Consider the following 23015-nt stretch of genomic DNA (forward strand, 5'->3'; position numbering starts at 1 on the left):
CGTTTGCACTTTGTCGGTCTTAGTCAGTTTATGTATAATTTTTATTCTTATTTAGAAGTTTCATAATTATGATTTTTCATAATACTCTATTATATTTATTCCTGTAAATGCATGAAAAGGAATCTTAATTTAGTAATGTACAGTACTGTGCAGAAGTTGCACGCACACATCGGGTGCCCAAGGCTTTTGCACAGTACTGTATTTGTCAATGTGGAGTGGGGGAAAAGTTTGTAAATCTGGTGGGAGCAAAGGCCATTAGGAATGGCAAGGGTGGAGCCCCATTGGAGGGGTGTGTGACAGATGGCAGAGAAGAGTGCCAAGGGCAGGTGGTGGTGCAGCACAGACTCACCTAGCCCTGAGACACCAGGCAAGGTCATTTGATTCCAAACAATTGGTTTATTGATCATTACAGAATGTCCCTCTGGTGCTTCCCGCTCCCTCCCCTCTCCTGTCCCCTTTTCCCCAGCCATGATTCCCCTCTCCCTGCCTCCCTTCCCACTCTCAGACCACAATAGAGACCCATATCAGAATCAGGTTTTCTTTGCAATACATAAGATTCGGCACCAAGACTTTTGCATAGTCCTGTATACATATTTTGATAATGAATGTACTTTGAACTTGAACTTTGAGGTCTATTTGCCTTCAATCAGAGCAGGGTTCAGGAGCTTGCCTGATGCAGAGTTGATCCTGATTACTTAGAATCAGAATTAATATCACCAGCATACGTTGTGAAATTTGTTATGCGGCAGAGGTACATTGCAAAACATAATAATAAAAACTGCAAGTTACTATGTGTACGTATATATGTTTGTTAATGATGGATGCCGCCTTTTTGAGGCATCACTCCTTGAAGATGTCCTGGGTGCTCGCCCATGAACTGACTGAGGTGCCACTCTCTGCAGCTTGTTTTCATCCTGCGCAGCGCCCCCCAATACCGGATGGTGATGCCACCAGTTAGAATGCTCTCCACGGTACGTCTGCAGAGATTTGTGGGTGTCTTTGATGACATAACAAATCTCCTCATGCCTTCTTCGTAACTGTATCAGTAAGATGGGCCCAGGATAGATCCTCAGAGATGTTGACACCCAGGAACTTGAAACTGCTCACTCTTTACACTCCTGATCCCTCTGGGAGGACCAGTGCATGTTCTGCCACCTTACCCTTTCTGAAGTCCACAATCAGTTCTTTGGTCTTCTGATTCTCCCAGCAATTTGAATCGTACTGCCATTTTGGACATTCTTGTGGCACTGAAGGCAATTTCCTTCCACTCCTTCCAGCTCTACGAGGACGTAATAAGCAGTGTCTATTGAAGGGAACCTGGAGATATGGTGTATTTGGACTTCCTAAAGTATTTGACAAGGTGCCACGTAAAAGTTTGTGCACACTTTAACATCCCATGGTGTTTGGGGGGGTGGGGGGTGGTGTGAGCATGGATTGAAAATTGAGTTATTAGATTAGATTATGAGGACACGCAGTCCCCTTTTATTGTCATTTAGTAATGCATGCATTAAGAAATGATACAATGCTTTTCCAAAATGATATCATGGAAGCACATGACAAACTAACTTAAAACTAACAAAAACCACATAATTATAACATATAGTTACAACAGTGCAAAGCAATACCGTAATTTGTTAAGAACAGACCATGGCACAGTAAAAGTCTCAAAGTCCCTCGAACGTCCCATCATCTCACGCAGACGGTAAACCTCCAGCACCGCCAACTTGCTAGTGCAGCATCCTGGAAGCATCCGACCATATTCTGACTCCGAGTCCGTCCAAAAACTCCGAGCCTCCGACCACCTCTCCGATACCGAGCACCGAGCACCATCTCTGCCGAGCATTCCGACCCCGGCCCTGGCAACAGGCAATAGGCAAAGCCGAGGATTTGGGGCCTTCGTCTCCGGAGATTCTCGATCGCACAGTAGCAGTGGCAGCGAAGCAGGCATTTCAGAAGTTACTCCAGGTGTTCCTCCATGCTTCTCATGGCTGCCTCCATCAAATCCGGATTGTGCACGGCTCCTAGTTAAATATAATCGATATTATTCGGATCGGCAGCGCGCGCTGCGTCGCGGCATCTTCTCCTCCCTCCTTTCTTATCATTGAGAAAACACAGTTGGAATAAATAGGTCTTTATCAGGTTGGATGTGACCCATGGAGTAGTCCTGAGACCTTGGCCCTCATTTATTTGCTATTGATATTAATAACCAAGAGTGTGAGGTATTTAAGCTTGCCAATGACAAGAAAATAGTAGAAGGGCAACCTGTGACAAGGATAGGATTTGCGGTGAGAGTAGCTGAAAACTTGGCAAATGAAGTTTAATGCGGTAAGGTGTGAGGTCATACACTTCAGTAAGAGGGATCAAAAGACATTATTTACATGGAAAGAGATCAGAAATGGGGGAAGTACAGGTGAAGCTAGGTGCTCCTGTGCATGAATCACAAAAGGTTAGCAGGTGCAGCAGGTAGATACAAAGGGAAAAAGCATATCGGCCTTTATTACTTGTTGGAGAAAAAAATAGGATAATTTTGCAATCATAGAGGGTGTTAGTGAGGCTACACTTAGAGTATCACACATGATTTTGATCCCCTTTACCTAAGAAAGGATTTTCTGTACTAGAATAGAAGGCAGTCCAGATGAGATTCACTAGGCTTATTCTTGAGGTGAGAGGACTGTCCTGTCAAGAGAAATGAAACAGATTAAATCTTTATTCTTTGGAGTTCAGAAGAATGTGATGCAATCTTATTGAAACAGTAAGTTCCTGAGGGAGCAATGAGCAAATCAGCTGGAGGAACTAGGCAGGTCAAGCAGCTTCTGTAGGAGGAAAGAAATCATCAGTGTTTCCGGCTGAAGCCCTGCATCAGGATTGAGAAAACCCAGAAGTCTGAGGTGATAGGTGGACAAAAGAGGGGCACGAGATGACCGGCAGGGAAGCAGGAGTGAGTGGGACACTGTGGTTGGTGAATAATAGGTGGAAGCAGAAAAAGAGAGAGAGGGAAGAGGGAAAAGGGGGAAAAAACTGATGGAGCAAAGTTGGGGGATGGGTGAGTGGGTAAATTGGATAGTGTCTGGCAGAGGTAAGCAGGAAAAAAGGATACCAAGGCGGGACAATCCGGAATCATTGCAACTACCACGTTCAGTCACACCAGAACATGTTATATTCAACAGGATACAATCATCATAGACGGAACTCCCGTCACACTCACACAGATTATACACCCACATCACTCACTCCCACACACCGATACACCCACACCATTCACTTTCATACACTGATACACCCACACCCGTCTCTCACGCACCGATAAGCCCACACCCATCTGTCACGCACTTGTACACCTGCACTCCGCACTCTCACACACCCATACACACTACACTTCTCAGAGTATCAGTTTGACTCACTCAACCTTTCTTACTGTAACACACAGATACACCGCACTCCCCTCACTATAACACTGACGTACTCCACACAGCGTATACCGACAATGCACCCACACCTTGCACAATGTCAGTCCCACTTCTCAGACTTTGTCATCCAAAGATGCCCCAGTCCCCACCCCCCATCATTCCAATATGCTTCACAACCCTCACTAATCTAACACTCTCACTATAAACACACTAACATCCCTCACTGTGACCACAAGAGATTCTGCAGATGCTGAAATCTAGAGGACACAAAACGCTGGAGGAGCTCAGCAAGTCAGGTAGCATAGAAACATAGAAAAACCTACAGCACAATACAGACCCTTCTGCCCACAAAGCTGTGCTGAACATGTCCTTACCTGAGAAATTACCTCGGGTTCCCATAGTCCTCCATTTTTCTGAGCTCCATGTACCTGTCCAGGAGTCTCTTAAAAGACCCTACACACTATCTTTGCTTTTTTAACCATCTGTCCTGTCCAGAATCCCTTCACTCTGGTTCCCACTCCCCTGCCAAATTAGTTTAATCCCTGCCCAACAGCTCTAACAAATCTGCCTGCGAGAATATTGGTTCCCCTTGGATTCAGGTGCAACCTTTCACTTTGGAATAAGGAGCAAGGAACCCTTAGGAAACAGTGATCACAATATGATTGAGTTCAACTTGAAATTTGATATGGAGAAAGTTAAATCTGATGTAGCAGCAATTCAGTGGAGTAAAGGAAATTACAGTGGTGTGAGAGAGGAGTTGGTCAAAGTAAATTGAAAGGAGATGCTGGCAGGGATGACAGCAGAGCAGCAATGGCGTGAGTTTTTTTTTAGGAAAAATCAGGAATGTGCAGGATAGATGTATTCCAAAAATGAAGAAATACTCAAATAGCAAAATAGTACAACCGTGGTTGACAAAGGAAGTCAAAGCTAATGTAAAAGCAAAAGAGAGGGCATACAACAAAGCAAAATTTAGTGGGAAGATAGAGAATTGGGAAGCTTTTAAAAGCCTATAGAGAGCAACTAAAAGAATCATTAGGAGAGAAAAGATTAAATAAGAAAGCAAGCTAGCAAATGTGAAAGTGGATAGTAAAAGCTTTCTCAAGTATGTAAAAAATAAAAGAGAGGTGGGAGTGGATATAGGACCTCTAGAAATTAAGGCCAGAGAAATAATAATGGGTGGGGGCAAGGAAACAGCAGATGAACTAAATGAGTATTTCATATCAGTCTTCACTGTGGAAGACACTAGCAGTGTACCAGATGTTGAAGGGTGCAAGAAAAGAGAAGTGAATGCAGTTACTATTACAAGGCAGAAGGTGCTCTAAAAGCTTAAAGACCTAAAGGGACATAAGTCACCCAGAGTAAATGAACTGCTCCAGAGGGTTCTGAAAGAGGTAGCATTAGAGATTGTGGATGAGAATGACCTTTCAAAAATCACTGGACTCTGGCATGGTGCCAGAGGACTGGAAAATTGCAATGTCACTCCACTCTTTAAGAAAGGAGGAAAGCAGTAGAAAGGAAATTATAGACCAGTTACCCTGACCACAGTGGTTGGGAAGATGTTGGAGTCAATTGTTAAGGATGAGTTTATGGAGTATTTGGTGAAACAAGACAAAATAGGACAAAGTCAGCATAGTTTCCTTAAGGGAAAATCTTGCCTGACGAACCTGTCAGAATTTTTTGAGATTACACGTATGCTAGATAAAGGGAATGCAATGGATGTTGTATATTTGGACTTTCAGAAGACCTTTGACAAGGTGCCACACATGAGGCTGCATACCGAGTTAGGAGCCCATGGTGTTACAGGAAAGGTACTGACATGGTTAGAGTTTTGGCTGATTGGTAGGAGGCAGCGAGCGGGAATAAAAGGATCCTTTTCTGTTTGGCTGCCAGTGACTAGTGGTGCTCCGCAGAGGTCAGTACTGGGACCACTTCTTTTTATACTGTATATCAATGATTTAATGAATGAATAAATGAATGAAATTTATTTCGGTCAATACAAACATAAAAAAGCATCATTTTCAATGATGATTTCATAACGATGATTTCATAGGACAAAATTACAACAAAAAAAAGATATTCTTTAAAACAGACTGAAAGGGTGTAGACTGAAGGTACAGCTTATTACGCCCTAGCCCCCCTTACTTACACAACATATTTAGCATCAATCATCACATCAAAACAAAAAAATTTATAAATCTTTTAACACAAAATCCAATTCCGAGTACCATTTATTTACATTACTCCCATTTATTTTAAATCATGTATTTTATATTTGTTTATTAAATTATTTTTAAATAATTTTTTAAACTTAAGTGTGGTGCATGTTTTTAAATTCTCACTACAACTGTTCCATAGATTCACCCCTCTGACTGAAATACAATGATTTTTTACATTTGTTCTTATCCTTTGTTTTTAAAATATACATGTTCCTCTCAAATCATGTTGACTTTCTCTCATTTTAAACAACCTTTGGATATTGTGTGGCAGCTGTTCATTTTTACTTTATACCTAATTTAATACCTAATAATTATACCTAATTATTTTAAAATATGAAATCTCTGAATTTTAAAGTGTTTAGTTGAATAAATAGTGGATTGGTTGGCTCATAATAACTTGTCTTATTTACAATTCATATGACTTTCTTTTGGAGTAGAAAAATTGAGTTTGTATTTGTTTTATATGTCTTTCCCCATACCTCTACACAGTAAGTCAAGTATGGGACTATAAGTGAACAGTATAATGTATATAAAGATTGCTGATTTAAGAAATCTTGCGCTTTGTACAGTATTGCAATAGATTTTGACATTTTTGCTTTGACATAATTTATATGTGGTTCTAGCTTAATTTATTATCTACTACCACTCCTAAAAATTTTGTTTCAGATACCTTATCAATTTCAACATCACTTATTCTAAGTTTACTATATGAGTTTGGTACATGGTTTCCAAATATTATGAATTTAGTTTTATTTAGATTCATGAATTTAGTTTTATTTAGATTCAGTGATAATTTGTTAGTATCAAACCATTTCTTTATAATTTTACATTTAGATAATGGAATAGATGACTTTGTTGACAATTTTGCAGTTGATACAAAGATTGGTGGAGGGGCAGGTAGTGCTGAGGAGACAGGTAACTGAAATACAATGTTAGAAAATGCATGGTCGCGCACTTTAGCAGTAGAAATAAATGTGCAGACTACTTTCCAAACGGGGAGAAAATCCAAAAATCTGAGATGAAAAGGGTCTTGGGAGTCTTTGTGCAGATCACCCTAAAGGTTAACTTGCAGGTAGAGTTGGTAGAGAGAAAGGCAAAAGCAATGTTAGCATTCATTTCAAGAGGTCTAGAATACAAGAGCAGGGATGTGATGCTGAGGCTTTATAAGGCACTGGTGAAGCCTCACCTTGAGTATTGTGAACAGTTTTGGGCCCCTCATCTTTGAAAAGATGTGCTGGCATTGGAGAGGGTTCAGGGGAGGTAACAAGGATGATTCCGGGAATGAAAGGGTTGTCATACGAGAAACGTTTGATAGCTCTGCATCTGGAATTCAGAAGGATGAAAGGGGATCTCATTGAAACCTTTCAAATACTGAAAGGCCTGGACAGAATAGATGTGTAAAGGCTGTTTCCCATGGTGGGGGTGGGGGGGATAGTCTAGGATAAGAGGGCAAGTCTAGGATAGAGGGGCGTCCATTTAAAACAGAGATGCGGAGAAATTTCTTTAGCCAGAGGGTGGTGAATTTGTGGAACTTATTACCACAGGCAGCTGTGGAGGCCAGGTCATTGGGTGTATTTAAGGCAGAGATTGATAGGTTCTTGAGTGGAAATGGCATCAAAGTTACCGGGGGAAGGCTGGGAACTGGGGTTGAGGAGGCGATAAAAAAAGGATCAGCCATGATTGAATGGTGGAGCAGACCCAAAGGGCCAAATGGCCTAATTCTGCTCCCATGTCTTATGGTCTTATTGTAATTTTGATATGCCCCACTCTATTAAACAGTGATAAACCCCACAGCCTTCCATTGTAACACTCCAGTATCCCCTCCTTGTGTTGTTTTAAGTCCTCTAACAGAATCCAGTTGAACATGGAATTTTTGTGGTTGGCTGTTTCCAACTTATATTACAAATTATGTATTCAACAATTGCCATTTGCTGGATTTCTCTTGGAAAAAAAATGCTTTCTAATGGAAACCATCTGTGCTTAGCATACTGGAGAGAGACAGTTCCATCAAACAACAAGGCCCACTGGGACCCGCAAGGAGATGCAAGCGGACGTATACAGTGCAGAGAGAATGGCCGTTTGGACTGATAGCTTCTTTCCCAGAATGACAGAATTTTAAAGAATCACTGATGTTCACCAGACAACCCTAACGGAGACGCAGCCAAAATTCATGTCCCACAGGCAAGAGCCAGGCATCTAGCCAAGAAATGGGGGGATGAAGTCAGTGGAATTGGGAATTAACTCTGTGTAAATCATAATTACAGAGCAGAGAACAGAGTCTCCAAAACATTGCTGAATTTTCCATTTTTTGCACATTGGACAGGGTGGAGGGGGTTGAGAGATGGGGAGGGTGGAGGGACCATCAGCAATGGGGTTGGGACACTACGAGAGGAGGGAGAAGAAGCGGGGAAGGCAGAGGCAAACTCACTATTTCTTTGGATCACAGGTCAGGATGTTGGCTTATGGAAGTACGCAGACCAAGCCTGAGCTGGGCCAAGGCTTGGACTCTGGAAATGAACACCTGGTGAGTATGAAAGTTACCGCAAAACTGGTGATTATTGTCAAACACTGACGTACCCCATACTCACCAAAGTTTCAATGATGTAGCCACACTGCGCAATATCATAAGACCATAAGACACAGGAGCAGGATTAGGCCACTTGGCCCATCGAGTCTGTTCGCCCATTCAATCTGATCCTTTCCTCAGCCCACTTCCCAGCCTTCTACCTGTAACCTTTGATGCCGTGTCCAATCAAGAACCTATCACACTCTGCCTTAAATACACCCACCAACTTAGCCTCCACAGATGCCTGTAGTAATAAATTCCATAAATTTCTCTGTATCCCTGTTTTAAATGGACACCCCTCTATTCTGGGGTGCACCCTCTTGTCCTAGACTCCCTCACCATGGGAAACATTCTTTCCACATCTACTCTGTCTAGGCCTTTCAGCATTTGAGAGGATCCTCCCCACCCTCATCCCTCCCCCACTCATCCTTCTAAGTTCCAGCAAGTACAGACCCAGAGCTATCAAACGTTCCTCATGTAATAACCTTTTCATTCCTGGAATCATCCTTGTGAACCTCCTCTGAAGCATCTCCAATGTTAGCACATCTTTTCTTATATGAGGAGCCCAAAACTGTTCACAAGGTGAGGCCTCACCAGTGCCTTATAAAGCCTCAACATCACATCCCTGCTCTTGTATTCTGGACCTCTTGAAATGAATGCTAATATGGCAATTGCCTTCCTCACCACCTACTCAATCTACAAATTAACCTTTAGGGCGTTCTGCACAAGGACTCCCCAAGTCCCTTTGCACCTCAGATTTTTTGATTTTCTCCCTGTTTCGAAAATATCAGTCCTGATGCAGCATTAACTTCTAAAACATTGACTGTTCCTTCCTCTCTGATGCTACTCGACCCACTGAATCCTACCAGCAGCTTGTCTGTTGCTCCAGATTCCAGCCTCTGCTGTCTCGTCTCTCCAAGAGATTCTGTGGTCATGAAAAAGACCCCTGGATTGAATGTTGCCTCCCAGGCGCCAGGATCGGGGTGCTGCAGATCAAGTCCACAGCATTCTTAAGGGGGAGGGGGAGCAGCCGTAAGTCATGGTACACGTTGGACCCTATACTATAGGTTTGAAAAGGCATTAGGTCACGAAGAGCAAACATTAGAAGCTAGATAGGAAGCTGCACAGCAGGACCTCAAGGGCCAAAATCTCTGAGTTGCTGCCTGAGCCACGTACCAGTGAGGGTAAGAATAGGATGATTTGGCAGATGAACATTTGCCTGAAGAATTGGTGCAGACAGCAGTGTTTCAAAGTTGTAGATCATTGGGATCTTTTCTGGGGAAGGTACAATCTATACAAAAGGGATGGGTTACACCTGAATTCGAGGGGACAAGTATGCTTATGGGGAGGCTTACTAGAGCTGTTGTGGAAGGTTTAACTTGGGCCGGCAGGGAGATGAGAACCAGAGTGATAGGTCAGGGGATGGAGCAGTTGGTGTAACGATAGATGCAATGTGTAGAGAGACTGAGGAAGGGAAAGCAGTGGATAGGGCATAAACAAAGTCAGTGGGATGGGTTGAAATGTGTCTACTTTAATGTGAGTATTCAGGACTTACAGCAGGAATCATACATGGAACTATGACATTGTGGGCATTACTGAGACTTGGCTGTCATAAGGTCAGAAATGACATTGGATGTTCCGGGCTTTAGATGTTTCAAAAGGGACAGGTAGCAAGATAAAGTATTTGGGGAAGTGGATAGTTTCACAGCTGCAGAGGAGGACATAGTGGAGGATTGTCACTGGGTCAGTGCAGGTGGAAGTCAAACAGGAAGGGAGCCATCTCTCTATAGGTTCTATTCTAAAGAACCCCCAACACAGCAGTAGAAATAGTGAGGAGCAGAACGGGAGGCAGCTCTTGGAAAGGTGCAAAAATAGCAGGAAAAATGGCCATGCGCGACTTCATCTTCCCTAATACTGATCGGCACCTCCTTAGTGCAAAACACTTAGATGCAACAGAATTTGTTCAGTGTGTCCAGGAGGGAATCCGGACACAATATGTGGACAGGTCAACCAGAAGGGAGCCTGTACCAGGGTGCAAAAAACCTGGTCAGGTGACAGATCTCTCAATGGGTGAGAATATTAGAGACAGTGACCACAACTCCATAACCTTTACCATAGTCTTGGACAGGATTAGGAGAATAAGGTAGGGGAAAATATCCACTGCAAATGGAGAAGGCTGACTTATGATGCTATTAGACAGGACCTCAGGAGCATAAATTGGAAACAGATGTACGCAGGGAAGTGCACTATGTCAATCTGGAGGTCATTTAGGGAGCACCTGTTTGGGATTCAGGATAGGTTGTCCAATTGTGGCAGGGAAAGGATAGTAGGGTGAAGGAGCAAGGGTTGCCAAGTGATGTGGAACATCTTATCAAGAGAAAGAAGGAAGCATACTTAAGGTTCAGGAAGCAAGAATCAGATAGGGCTCTTGAGAGTTATAAGGTAGTCAGGAAGGAGTTTAAGAAGAGACCTAAAAGAGCTAGAATGGGAAGGACATGGCAAGTAGGGTTACGGGTGTTCTACATACACAAGAAGAACAGCAGGATGCTTAGAGTGAGGGTAGAACCAATCAGGGATAGAAGAAGAAACGTGCCTGTAGTTGTAAAAGGTAGGGGAGGTCCTTAATAAATAACTTGCTTCAGTTTTCCTAATGAAAGGGACTTCAATGAATGCAGAACAGGCCAATATGCTAAGATATTGATATGTCTATGAAAGAGTGTGAGCTGGGACTGTTGAAAGACATTAGATTAGAAAGGTAGCCGGGGCTAGATGGGATATACCCCAGGTCATATGACGCAATCATGACTGACAAAGGAAGATGTAACCATGGGTGACAGGGGAAGTGAAAAACAGCATAAAAACAAAAGAGAGGGCATATAATAGTTAAAATTAGTGGGAGGTTAGAGGATTGAGAAGCTTTTAAAAACCAACAGAAGGCAACTGAAAATGGCATAAGGAGGGAAAAGATGAAATATGAAGGTAAGCTAGCCAATAATATCAAAGAGGATACAGAAGTTTTTTCAGATGTATAAAGAGTAAAAGGGAGGCAAGAGTAGATATCGGACTGCTGTAAAATGATGCTGGAGAGATAGCAATTGGGGACAAGGAAATGGCATTCAAGCTAAATAAGTATTTTGCCTACAATCAGAATTAATTTGCCCACAAAAGGCAGAAGAGGGTGGTAGCAGATGGAGAGCATTCTGCCTGAAGGTCAGTGATCAGTGGTGTTCCACAGGGATCAGTTCCGATTCCTCTGCTCTTTGTCTTTTTTTTTATATAAATGATCTGGATGAGGAGTGGAAGGGTGTGTTAGTAAGTTTGCAGATGACATGAAGGATAGTGTAGAAGATTGTCATAGGTTGCAATGGGACTTTGATAGGATGCAGGGCTGGGTTGAGAAGTGACAGGTAACGTTCAACCCGGAAAAGAGTGAAGTGATACAATTTGGAAGGTCGAACTTGATTGCAGAATACAGGGTTAAAGGCAGAATTCTTAGCGGTGTGGAGGAACAGAGAGTTCTTGGGGTCCATGTCCATAAATCCCTTGAAGTTGTCGCATACTTGATAGGGTGGTTAAGAAGGCGTTCTGTGTGTCGGCCTTCATCAGTCTGGAGATTGAGTTCAAGAGCCACAAAGTAATGTCGCAGCACTGTAAAACTCTGGTTAGACCACACTTGGAATATTGTGTTCCAGTTCTGGTTTCTCATTATAAGAAGGATGTGGAAGCTTTAGAAAGGGTGCAGAGGAGATTTACCAGGATGCTGCCTGGATTAGAGAGCATGTCTTATGAGGAAAGGTTGAGAAATCTAGGGCTTTTCTCTTTGACGTGAAGGAGGATAAGAGGTGACTTGATTAAGCCGTAAATGATGATAAGATGCATTGATAGCATGGACAGCCACTGCCTTTTTCCCAGGGTGGAAATGGCTAATAAAAGAGGGCAAAATTTTAAGTGACTGGAGGAAAATATAGGGGTGGATGTCAGAGGTTGTTTGTTTTCTCACAGAGTGTGATGGGCAAGTGGAACGTGCTGCAAAGGGTGCAGCAGAGGTTGATGCTTTAAAGACATTTAAGTGACTCTTAGATAGGCATATGATTGAAAGAAAAATGGAGGAATATGTTGAGAGGGAAGCACTAGATTGATCATAAAGTAGGTTAAGAGGTCGGCACAACATCATGGGCCAAAGGCCCTGTACTGTGCTGTATTGTTCTATGTTCACTGCCCTCAATGTGACACCCCCAACACCCCCGTCACCTTCCTGTGACATTAGTATATCCTATACCGCGCTCTGGCTCCTGCCTTTTGGGAAAGAAAATCTGAATTCTGCCCTCTTCCCCAGGCTGGGCTTATATGTGACTCCAGTCCCACGCCAACGTGGTTGAGTCGTCTCTCCCCTCTTAAGTTACCTGGCAAAACGTTCATTGTATCAAACACCAGGAAGGTCCAGTGACTTCATCCAAGGGTAGCCAGGACAGGGAGCGAACACAAATCCATCCAGCAAAGCCCACATACAAGTATCATTCAGGAAACCATTTCAACACTCAGGATTAATATGGGAGGAGCTGTTTTTGTCGACATCCACCCAAGATGCCCCCTAGGGATCTCCAATCACACTGCCCTCCTAGTTGGTCTCCATCGGAAGGGATGAGGACCCTCCAGGCAATATTCCTGCTTCAAAATTGCAACCATTTACTCAGTAACTTCCCGCTTGACTTCCTTCTGCCCTGGAGAAACAACCGGCAGACACACACAACCCACAGACAGAAATCTGTAAGCACCAAGCAACAGCAATTATCATCAATAACCATTAAACAGTTGAAAAGTCTGAATGGAAATCAGGGGAAAAAAATGACCATGAAGGCTTGATTAAATCGTTGGGCTTTGTGAAGCTTCCTGCTCGAGAGATGGGTGAGGTTTGTGGAGGAGATTCCAGAGCCTTGGATCTCCACAGCTGAAGACATGGCTGCCAGTGGAGGAGGTGGGTAACTGAGGCTGGTGTGGAAATGCAAAATCTCAGAGGGCTGTACTGCTGGGGGGTGGGGGGGAGTGGCAGAGATGGGGCAGGATGAGAGTGATCTGAAAAAATGAGGATATTACTGTGCTAGTTTAGCAGACCAAGAGCCATTCGGAGAGCATGGACCGATGGGCAAATGGGGATGAGGACTAAGCTGATGTGGGCAGTAGAGCTTTGGAAAAGCTGAAGCTTACTGAGGGCAGTGGGCCAGGAATGCTTTGGAATGAACCCTGAGCTGGGCGCAGGACGAGCTCCATACCAGTTAATCCTAGGTGGTTGTAACCAGGCAACCTCCAAGACATCATGAGTCATATCAGAGACTGAGAGAACAGTTAGAATTTTATGCTAAAACTAATTTTTGGTACCTGACTCCTGCTGCTTGGCCATTGCTCAAGACGGGAGTGCCGAGAATTTTAAAAGCTTCTGTGTCCCAATTTCAACTTAAACAGCAGATAAATCACACAAAGCTTTCCCCAATTAAACTGCTGCTGGTCAGGGCAATGACTCGTGCTGTGTGCTTTGTGCTTTGTCTTCACTGCTCCCACCCAAGCACCCGAAACCTGTCACTGGTGTGTCTAAGTCCCAAAAGTCGCTGACTCTGCCCCAGAGGATATGCTGCTGAGGCGCCCAACTGTCTTACAATGAGAGTGGCCTTGCAGCATTCAAAGAGGCTTCCCAAACCATCAGAGGATATTGAGCCAAGCGCTTTGTAGAACCAGGGGGGTGTTAAAAAGCCATGTGTGGACATGGTGCTCCATCTCAACACCGTTCACAATAAAATTGTATCTCACTTTTTAATAAGCATCCCTCAATAAATCTCACACAATTCTCACCTTAGTCAGCAACTGTTCCCGGTAAGGACACCACAACTTACAGTTGGTACCTGGACAAGGACCTAAGAGAGGGTCCCATGTGGGATTAGTCTCCTAATGAGAGTCAGTGTGTGTGGGACCCGTCCCCCAGTGAGGGTCAGTGTGTGTGCGACCCGACCCCCATTGAGGGTCAGTGTGTGTGGGATCTGTCCCCCAGTGAGGGTCAGTGTGTGGGGGACCCGTCCCCCAGCAAGGGTCAGTGTGTGTGGGGGACCCGTCCCCCAGTGAGGGTCAGTGTGTGTGGGACCCGTCCCCCAGCAAGGGTCAGTGTGTGTGGGACCCTCCGCAGTGAGGGTCAGTGTGTGTGTGTGTGGGACCTGTCCCCCAGTGAGAGATACTGCCTTAGAAAGGAAATAACTTGATTGAAACAAAACAGTCAAAGTTCAGCATTTAGTGTTGTTGGAGTAGCTTCTTTCTTCTACTGACTGGTTTCCTGGTGCATCTTCGACAGGGTGAGTGGAATTGATTCACTTGTTGCTGGAATTATGAAGAGCAGAGGATGTGACTGCCACTGTCAGGGTTAACGCTGCACAGTCTATAGGTAGCTAGATCATTGTCTCTGGAACCTTGCTGTCTAGACTCTGCACACATTCATCTTCAACATGTCAATGTAATGGGACTTCATTACATCCTTCTGCCAACAGCTCTTAGCATTTACATTCTGTCTTTGACACAAGTTGTCTCAAGGCTCTTTGTCAGTGCAATACCAAGCAAAATTCAGAGAGTTACATGCGGTGAAGTGAGGCTAGCTACCCACAACACGGTCAGAGGAGGAATTTAAGGAATGTTTTGAAGGAGCACAGTGGAGCAGGGTGGTCAGATATTTAAAGAGAGAATTCCACAGCTCAGGTCTTTGGCATCTAAAGTCACAGTTACCAAAGGTAGAGCAAGGAAAAAATGGCATGGTCAGAGAAGGAGGAACTGTGGAGCTGGGGGAGCTGAGGCCACTTAGGAAAACTGGGATAAGATTTTTAAAATCCACTTGTTTTTTTGAAGTACAGGAGCCTCAAAATCCCACACCGCTAGCTTCAGGAACGGTTATTACTCAACTACCAGTCTCTTAAAGCAGAGGGGGTAACTTCAATCACCCCAACACTGAACTGATTCTACAGCCCTCTGGACTCACTGTTAAGGACTCTACAACTCATGTTCTTGATATTTATTCCTTATTCACTAATTATTGTTATTTTTGTGGCATTTTGTCTTTTACAAGTTGGTTGGTTGTCCATCTTAGCTGAGTGCGTTTTTTAATTCTAGTGTGTTTCTTCTTATTTACTGAGAATACCCACAAGGAAATGAATCTCAGGGTAGTATATGGTAATATTTTTGTATATTGATAATAAATTTACTTTGAACTTTTAATCGGGAGTCAATGATGGTTGAGGAGCACAGAGGTGATGGGGGAATGGGAGTCTGCGAAGATGGGGAGAGTATTTTTGAATACCTTTAAGACAATGGAGGGTGGAAGGCAGGAACCTGCCTGCCAGCGCAAAATAAAGGGTTCCTAACACTTTCCAGTCTTGTATTAATAAAATAGATCAATAAAATGTGAGCAGCACAGTAGCATAGTGATTAGTACAATCGCTTTACAGCACCAGCAATCATCAATCGGAATTCAATTGCCAATGCTGCCTGTAACAAGTTTGTACCTTCTCCCTGTGACCACGTGGGTTTCCTCTGGGTGCTCCAGTTTCCTCCCATATTCAAAAGACATACAGTTAGAGTTTGGGTTAGTGGGTCATGGATAACACTTGCAATCTGCCCCAGCACAATCCTCAGACTGTGTTGGTCATTGAAACTAATTGACATATTTCACAGACATATATGTGACAAATAAAGCTCATCATTAAACTTTAAAACTCAAGCAGCACCTAGCAACCTTACCCGCCAGTGCATACCTTCTAAATCTTTCAATAAAACTTACACAACTAAATGCAACAAATCAGTGTAACGTTTGCTTGTGTCTGATGGTGATGTGATTTTTCCACAATTCATTGACTTTCTCTTCGCTTCTAACAAGCACCAAATGAGAATCACTGGGATGCTGTGGAGTGAGAATGTGAGGCAGCCAGTGCAACACAATTACTCTCAAACTGGTTTCAGAAAGTGACCATTGGTGAGTGAAACTCAAAGGGAGAAAACAAAGCTATATTTGTGTTGTTTTTAACTAAAGTTCCCAAAAATAAAAGGGAGAAAGAAATGGTGTATCTAAGGGGAAGGAGGGAAGGAGGAAGGCAGAGACAAACACCGGAGGAACAGCGCCCAAGACTGATACAGGAACAAAGGCAGGAAGAGGCAAGTAGAAGCTCCCACACAGAGTTAGAGCTGGAGGGACAGAGACGGAGGCATTCAGAGAAAGTAAAAGGGAGACAGACAAAGCAAGAACAAAATCAGTTTAGAAAAACTGATTGGGGGGGGGTGCGGAGAAAGAAATACCAGAAGGCGGAGATATGGATAAAGATAGTCGGATTCAAAGAGCGCTACTTCACAGAAATATGCCCTTTGGCTCATCTAGACCATGCAAAATGTTAACCTGCCTAGTGCTATAAACCTGCACCTGGACCTACCCCTCCCATCAATGTAATTATGCAAATTTCTCTTAAATATTGCAATCAAATCCACTTCTGCTGGCAGCTCATTCCACAAACACACCACCCTCTGAGTGAAGAAGTTTCCCCTCAGGTTCCCCTTAAATATTTGACCGTTCATTTTTAACCTACGGTATGATCTCTAGCTCTAGTTTCAGACAACGTCAGTGGAGAAAGCCTGGTTGCATTTACCCCATCATTGACCCCATATTCTTTGATTTCCTTAAATATATAAAAACCTATCGGTCCTCATCTTAAATATCCTCCTGGGTAGGAGGTTCCATCCTCTTGGAGAAGAAATTTCTTCCCATCTCGGTCCTAAATTGGCCATTCTTTTATATTAAATCTCTGATCTCTAGTTATACAAACAGGAAAACATCACTCCTGCAGTGACCCTATAAAACCGCTTGAAAACATCTCAAATTTCAGTGAGATCACTCTCATTCTTCCAAACTCCAGAGGGAAGCTAACAGGCTGTGTCCATGTAATTATAAGGACCTGGCTTTCTCAGGAATCCTTCAGGTGAATTTTTGTCACATTCTCCTGTACTTAACATGTTAGTGTCTTCTGTTTCTGTAGCTCACCCACTCCAGCTTTCAACATGTTGTGTGTTCAGAGATGCTCTTCTGCATATCACTGTTGTAAGGCGTGGCTATTTGAGTTGCTGTCACTTTCCTGTCATCTTGAACTAGTCTGGCCATTGTCCTCTTGACTTCTCTCATTAACCGGGCATTTTCACCCACAGAACTGCTGCTTATTGGGTGAATTTTGTTTCTCACACCTTTCTCTGTAAGCTCTAGAGCAGGGGTTCCCAACCGTTGGTCCATGAACCCTTTGTTTAATGGTAGAGGTCCATGGCATAAAGAAGGCTGGGAACCCCTGCTCTAAAGACAGTTGTGTGTGAAAATCCCAGGAGATTAATAGTTCCTGAGTTACTCAAACCACCCTGTCTGGCACCAACATTCATTCCACGGTCAAAGTCACTTAGATCACATTTCTTCCACATTCTGATCTTTGGTCTGAACAACAACTAGACCTCTTGGCCATGTCTGTGTGCCTTTATACATTGAGATGTTGCCACAATAGGCTGATTAGATATTTGCATTAATGAGCAGGTGTGCAAGTGTACTTAATAAAATAGTCTCAGGATGTATTTCCCCTCAGGTAAGGAGATCACAATGAGGTTTCACCAGGGTGCTATTTAAATATAGCAAGACTCTGCCCACGAAAACAAACCCTCATGCAATGATGGTCAATGGTTCATTAGTGGTCCTAATGAATTGTTGTACCTGTACGTAAATTTTCATTGATTCATGCACCCAGGTCACTCTGAACAGCAGCACCTTTCAACCTCTGCCTATTTAATCTTCCTTGTTCCTTCTCACTGAATTACACCACACTTCCCATTTAGCTATTGTACCGGCCTGTTGAAAAAACTATTCATGGAGTCCCATTCTCCTGCTCTTTCCCCGTGGCCCTGCATAGTTTCCATTCTCAAGTACTTAACCAATGCGCTTTCAAAAGTCATTTCTGAATCACCTTCCAGATCTTCACACCCTGCAGCTTAAAATTCATTGCCATGCAGTCTGAGAGTGTTAACTCTTTAACTAAATACATTAAACCTGTTTTACAACATTGCTCAACAACATTTGGAGACATAGCATACACAGCACAGAGACAGGCCCCCCAGCACAACTCATCCACGTCGACCAAGATCTCTGGCTTTTCTTTCCTCCCCCCTTCTTCTATTCCCCACTCTGGTCTTTTACCTCTTCTCACCTATCTATCATTTCCCCCTTGGTCCCTCCTCCTTCCCTTTCTCCTATGTTCCACTCCTATCAGATTCCTTCCCTTTGCCTTTCCTACCCACTTGGCTTCATATATATCACCTTCTAGCTAGCCTTTTTCCCCTCCCCACACCATTTTATTCTGGCATCTTCCTCCTTCTATTTCAGACCTGAAGAAGGATCTCAACTCGAAATGTTTTGACTTTTTATTCATTTCCATACATGCTGCCTAACCTGCAGAGTTTTTCCAGCATTTTGTGTGTGTATTACTTTGGATTTCCACTTTCTCGTGTTTCTGGCTACCTTGACCTCTTGCTCTTTTTTTCTTTCCCTCTATCTTCTTTCCATCACTTTTCTGTTCTTCCTTTATTTCCATTTTAAACACCTGGCACAGCTGGTGTTATTTGTCAAAGCACTTCTGCATTTCCCAAGCACTATTAAACCCTTTGGACCGTCCCTTCCCTCAGAACAAGCCCAGCTTATTCAGTCCACAATCAGAGCACAAAAAAACCCTCCCAAAAGATAACCCTGGGAGCCGTCACAATGTTCCAGCGAAGACATGGCTAATGCTTTACAAGGTACAAGGTTATTCAGCCCAACTCGTCCATGTCAACCAAGATACATATTTGAGCGAGATCTATTTTCCTGTGTTTGGCCTGTAAACCTCTAAAGCAGGGGTTTCCAACCATTTTTATGCCATGGACCAATACCATTAAGCAAGGCGTTTGTGGACCCCAGGTTGGGAACCCCTGCATCTAATCCTTTTTAGTCCACATCCCTGGTTAAATGACTTTTAAACATTATAATTATACCCTCCTCTATAGCTTCTTCTGGCAGCTCTCTCCATATACTCGCTCTGTGTGAAAAATTGCCCCTCAACTTTTATAAGTTCCCTTCTAAAATTTTTCACTCTTATCTTAAATTGTCGTCTTCTAGTTTTACGCTCTCTTACCCTCAGAAAAAGACTGTAACCATCCCACTTACCAATGACCATCATGATTTTATTAACCTTAATAAGTTCACCCTCAGCCTCCTGTGCTTCAGGTAAGAAATGTTCCAGCCTCTCTTTATAACTCAAGCTCATGTGTCCCGGTAACATCCTCCTGAACCTTTTCTGCACTCCTTCCAGCTTCAGGACATCTTCCCAATAGCTGAGCAACCAGAATTGCACACAATGCTCCAATTGTGGTCTCACCAATAACTTGTACAGTTGTAACATGACATTCTGACTCCTGCACTCGGTGCCCTGATTGTCCTTCTTCATAATCTGTGCATCTCCTGGTGAAGAGACAAGTTTTCTGAGTTTTTATTACTTGGTAACTCAAGATCACCTTGGTTAGGATCTTCTGTTTTTTTTAAATCCTAGGCTACAGGGTAAGTGATTTAGGACTGAGATAAGGAAATGTGTGATAAACCTGTGGTATTCTCTAACCTATAAGGCCAATGTGATGTAGCAGTTAACGTGCCACTATTACAGCTCGGAGCACCGGAGTTTGGAGTTCAATTCTGGTGCCCTCTGTAAGGAGTTTGTATGCCCTCCCCGTTGAATGTGCAGGTTTCCTCTTGGTGCTCCGGTTTCCTCCCACAGTCCAAAGACGTACCACTTGGTAGGTAAGTCATTGTAAATTGTCCTGTAATTAGGCTAGGACTGAATTGGGGGGAGAAGACAGGAGAATGAGGATGAGAGGGAAAATAAATTAGCCGTGATTGAATGGTGGAGCATACTTTGATTGGCCAAATAGCTTAACTCTGCTGCTTTGACATATGGGTTTGTGCCTGGGTCACTGGAGCTGAGAGGTAGGAACACTACCCACTGTGTCACGGTACAGCTTGCTCTGAATCGGAACACTCTCGGTTCTACTCTGCAGAGCTGAAATGCCTTTGCTGTTTATTGCTCCTATCCTGACCTCGCTCCAGCACTCTCCTTATACCGGCCCACTTTTAACCTTTCTCCGATTGTGCATTATCCTCCCTTCCCAGCATCAATCGGCAACTGCATAGTGATCAGCAGCAGGAACACTGACATACTAATCCCCCTTATGGGGGTCGGGGCGGGGGGGGGGGGGTACCTGCCTGAACCAGTGGACAGATTCTATACTTAACCTGTGTTGCACCTCTGCGGATGTACACAATGGGACTGTGCACAAAATGGAAATAGGGAGACAGCAATTGATTCAAGACAGAGAGTTGAGGAATGAGATCGGAATATGCCAAGCAGATCCTGGTGTCAGTAAAATCCATGAAGCCATTAAACCTCATCAGCAATAAGCATCCATTCTGTTTCCCTTTAACCACAACCAGAACCTGAGTCCCAAAGAGTTTGTGCTCCTTGACGGCCATCTGGTGGTAGGATTCTGAAAGACAAGAACAGCCATTTGCGCCTTACACACTTGCACTGAATGATGAGCTGAAGAGCCTTATCCCATTCCAAATCCAAACTTCAATGTACATTTATTATCAAAGTATGAATACTTTATACAACCTTTGATTCGTCTCCTTTCAGGCAGCCACAAAGCAAAGAAACCCAACAGAGCTCATTAAAAAAGACTGTCAAACACCTGATGTCCAAAAACAGAATAAATGGTGCTAACAGATAAAAAGTGAGCAAATAACATTCAGAACTGAAGTTCACAGAAGTGAGTCCACAGCACGAAGCCAGTCACAGCCAGTGACAGCCAATCCAGGAGCCCTTAGTTGCAGGCCACAGCCTCAGTTCAGCGCAAAGACAGTAATCCTTGCTGAACGACGAGTTGAACCGGAGCCCATCGCTCACTTCTGGTGCTGAAACACTGACCTTTTCAATCTGGCCCAGCACTTTAATCGGCCAAACCAAATTGCTATCCTGTCTAGTCCTATTAACTTGCGCCGGGATCATAGCGCTCCATGCACCCTCCATCCATGTATTTATCCAAAATTATCTTAAATGTTGCCAACAAAACCTCATCCACCACTTCCACTGGCACCTACAAACCTGCAGCTCCTGAAACATATCACTGCTGTGATTCATTTCCAGAGGGTAACTTGTGTATACAAGAACATCAAAGCTTCGACCCCATGAATCCTATGTAATCCGAAGTAATTAGGGTGAACATGAACCTGACCCAGTTCTAACCCCAAATTAGCCCTGGACCAAGATCTACTCAAAGCATTGGTTCTAAATATTCTGAACCTGTTGTACCTACCCCAGACAACAATCTTGAATCATATAGGGAAGGGATGAGGGTTCAAGGGGAGAGAGGACAATTACTGGGCTGAGCTCCACTGACTCGACAAAAGGGATTTCAATTTAATCATAATCAGAGGACAGCATTTTCACAGCAAGGTCAAAGGAGATGGGCATCTGGTGCCTGCTGCTAAATGGAGATGCTGTTCTGCAGCAAATCATCCGAACTGCCACCCTTACTCACTACAATCAGACCAATACTGCAATTTCTGGAAGCACTTTCACCAGCCAGGAATTATTTCTGAGTACAGGCTGAACTGTAACCAGTGCCAGTCAGGGGTGCAGTGCTAGCCGGAGCGCACCAGAGCGCATCCAGCACCTCTTTAAGAAAAAAGCCGAAATAAACAAGCTAATTAATTAGGTAAACACGAGGAAATCTGCAGATGATGGAATTTCAAGCAACACACATAAATTTGCTGGTGAATGCAGCAGGCCAGGCAGCATCTATAGGAAGACGTACAGTTGACGTTTTGGGCCGAGACCCTTCGTCAGGACTCACTCAGTTAGTTTCTTCAACTGGAGACACTTTACGCTGGGCACTGGCCCATCACAAACCCAGCACTGATCCATCACAACCAGAACTGTAACCCATCCAGCGCTGGATAAGCATACCAGGATAGGACCTCAAATTCTTGCATTATTCACCTGGAGAAACACAGTTGTACCAACTTGGTGGGAAAGAAGGGTTACTTCATGTACTTGCCTTGGGCCTCACTATGTCTCCAGTCCCTCCAAAACATAATTGTCACGGATAGGAACTCTCTCATTCTCTGTAACCTTCTTCACCCCAGGCCCCCACAAGCTCCACAGTTTCCACCCCCAATTTCTGTAACCTCTTCAAAACCCATAACTCCTCAGTTCTATTTAGTCCCCTCTAGCGCCACAAATCACCATCTTTGGTATTTCTCCCAATATTGTTGGTGGCTGGTCCAACTGGCCAAGACCTAAAGTGTAAAATTCTCTTTGGAATTCTTGCTCCCTACCCACCCCCCCCCCCAAAGTTTTGGATATCTGCCTTAACATCTTTGCTGGATCCCCATCAAGAATTGTTAAACAACTGCATCTGTGAAGTGCCTTGGGATGTTTTGAAACATTAAAGCTTAATACAAAATATTATCATTCAAGGCAGAGCACGAAGCTTAAAATTCCTTAACTACTCTCTCTTCAATGTCAAACCTCCCATTGCCAAAATACTGTTTCCAATCTACAAGTTCTTGGAGAAGTGGTCATCTTTTAAAAGGCCAAACACGGCAGAAAGTAAAATATCTATACTATCTGTCCACTGGATGGCAGTACAGTATCATTACATTACATGAGCTGAAATTTTAGGTCAGTGTAGGAGCTT

At 43.6% G+C, this 23015-nt stretch overlaps 1 protein-coding gene across 7 annotated transcripts in view; it reads right to left on the reverse strand.

Annotated features, from left to right (window-relative positions):
* Positions 1 to 1524: 1524 nt before the first annotated feature.
* The window catches only part of LOC134359917 (retinoic acid receptor RXR-alpha-A-like), a 144790-nt gene continuing 123299 nt past the window's right edge, over positions 1525 to 23015 (reverse strand). For 4 of the 7 annotated variants that reach the window (XM_063073762.1, XM_063073759.1, XM_063073761.1 and 1 more), the window contains one exon: positions 1525 to 2021. In XM_063073762.1, the coding sequence (XP_062929832.1) occupies positions 1604 to 2021 (418 nt within the window). In that variant the 3' untranslated portion in view covers positions 1525 to 1603. Of the gene's footprint in view, positions 2022 to 2594; positions 2677 to 18792; positions 20802 to 23015 lie in introns of those variants that run through there. The other 3 variants (XR_010021222.1, XM_063073764.1, XM_063073767.1) reach the window with 3 other exon arrangements.

This window comes from Mobula hypostoma, chromosome 21, assembly GCF_963921235.1.
Source record: "Mobula hypostoma chromosome 21, sMobHyp1.1, whole genome shotgun sequence".
Classification (NCBI taxonomy): Eukaryota; Metazoa; Chordata; class Chondrichthyes; order Myliobatiformes; family Myliobatidae; genus Mobula; species Mobula hypostoma.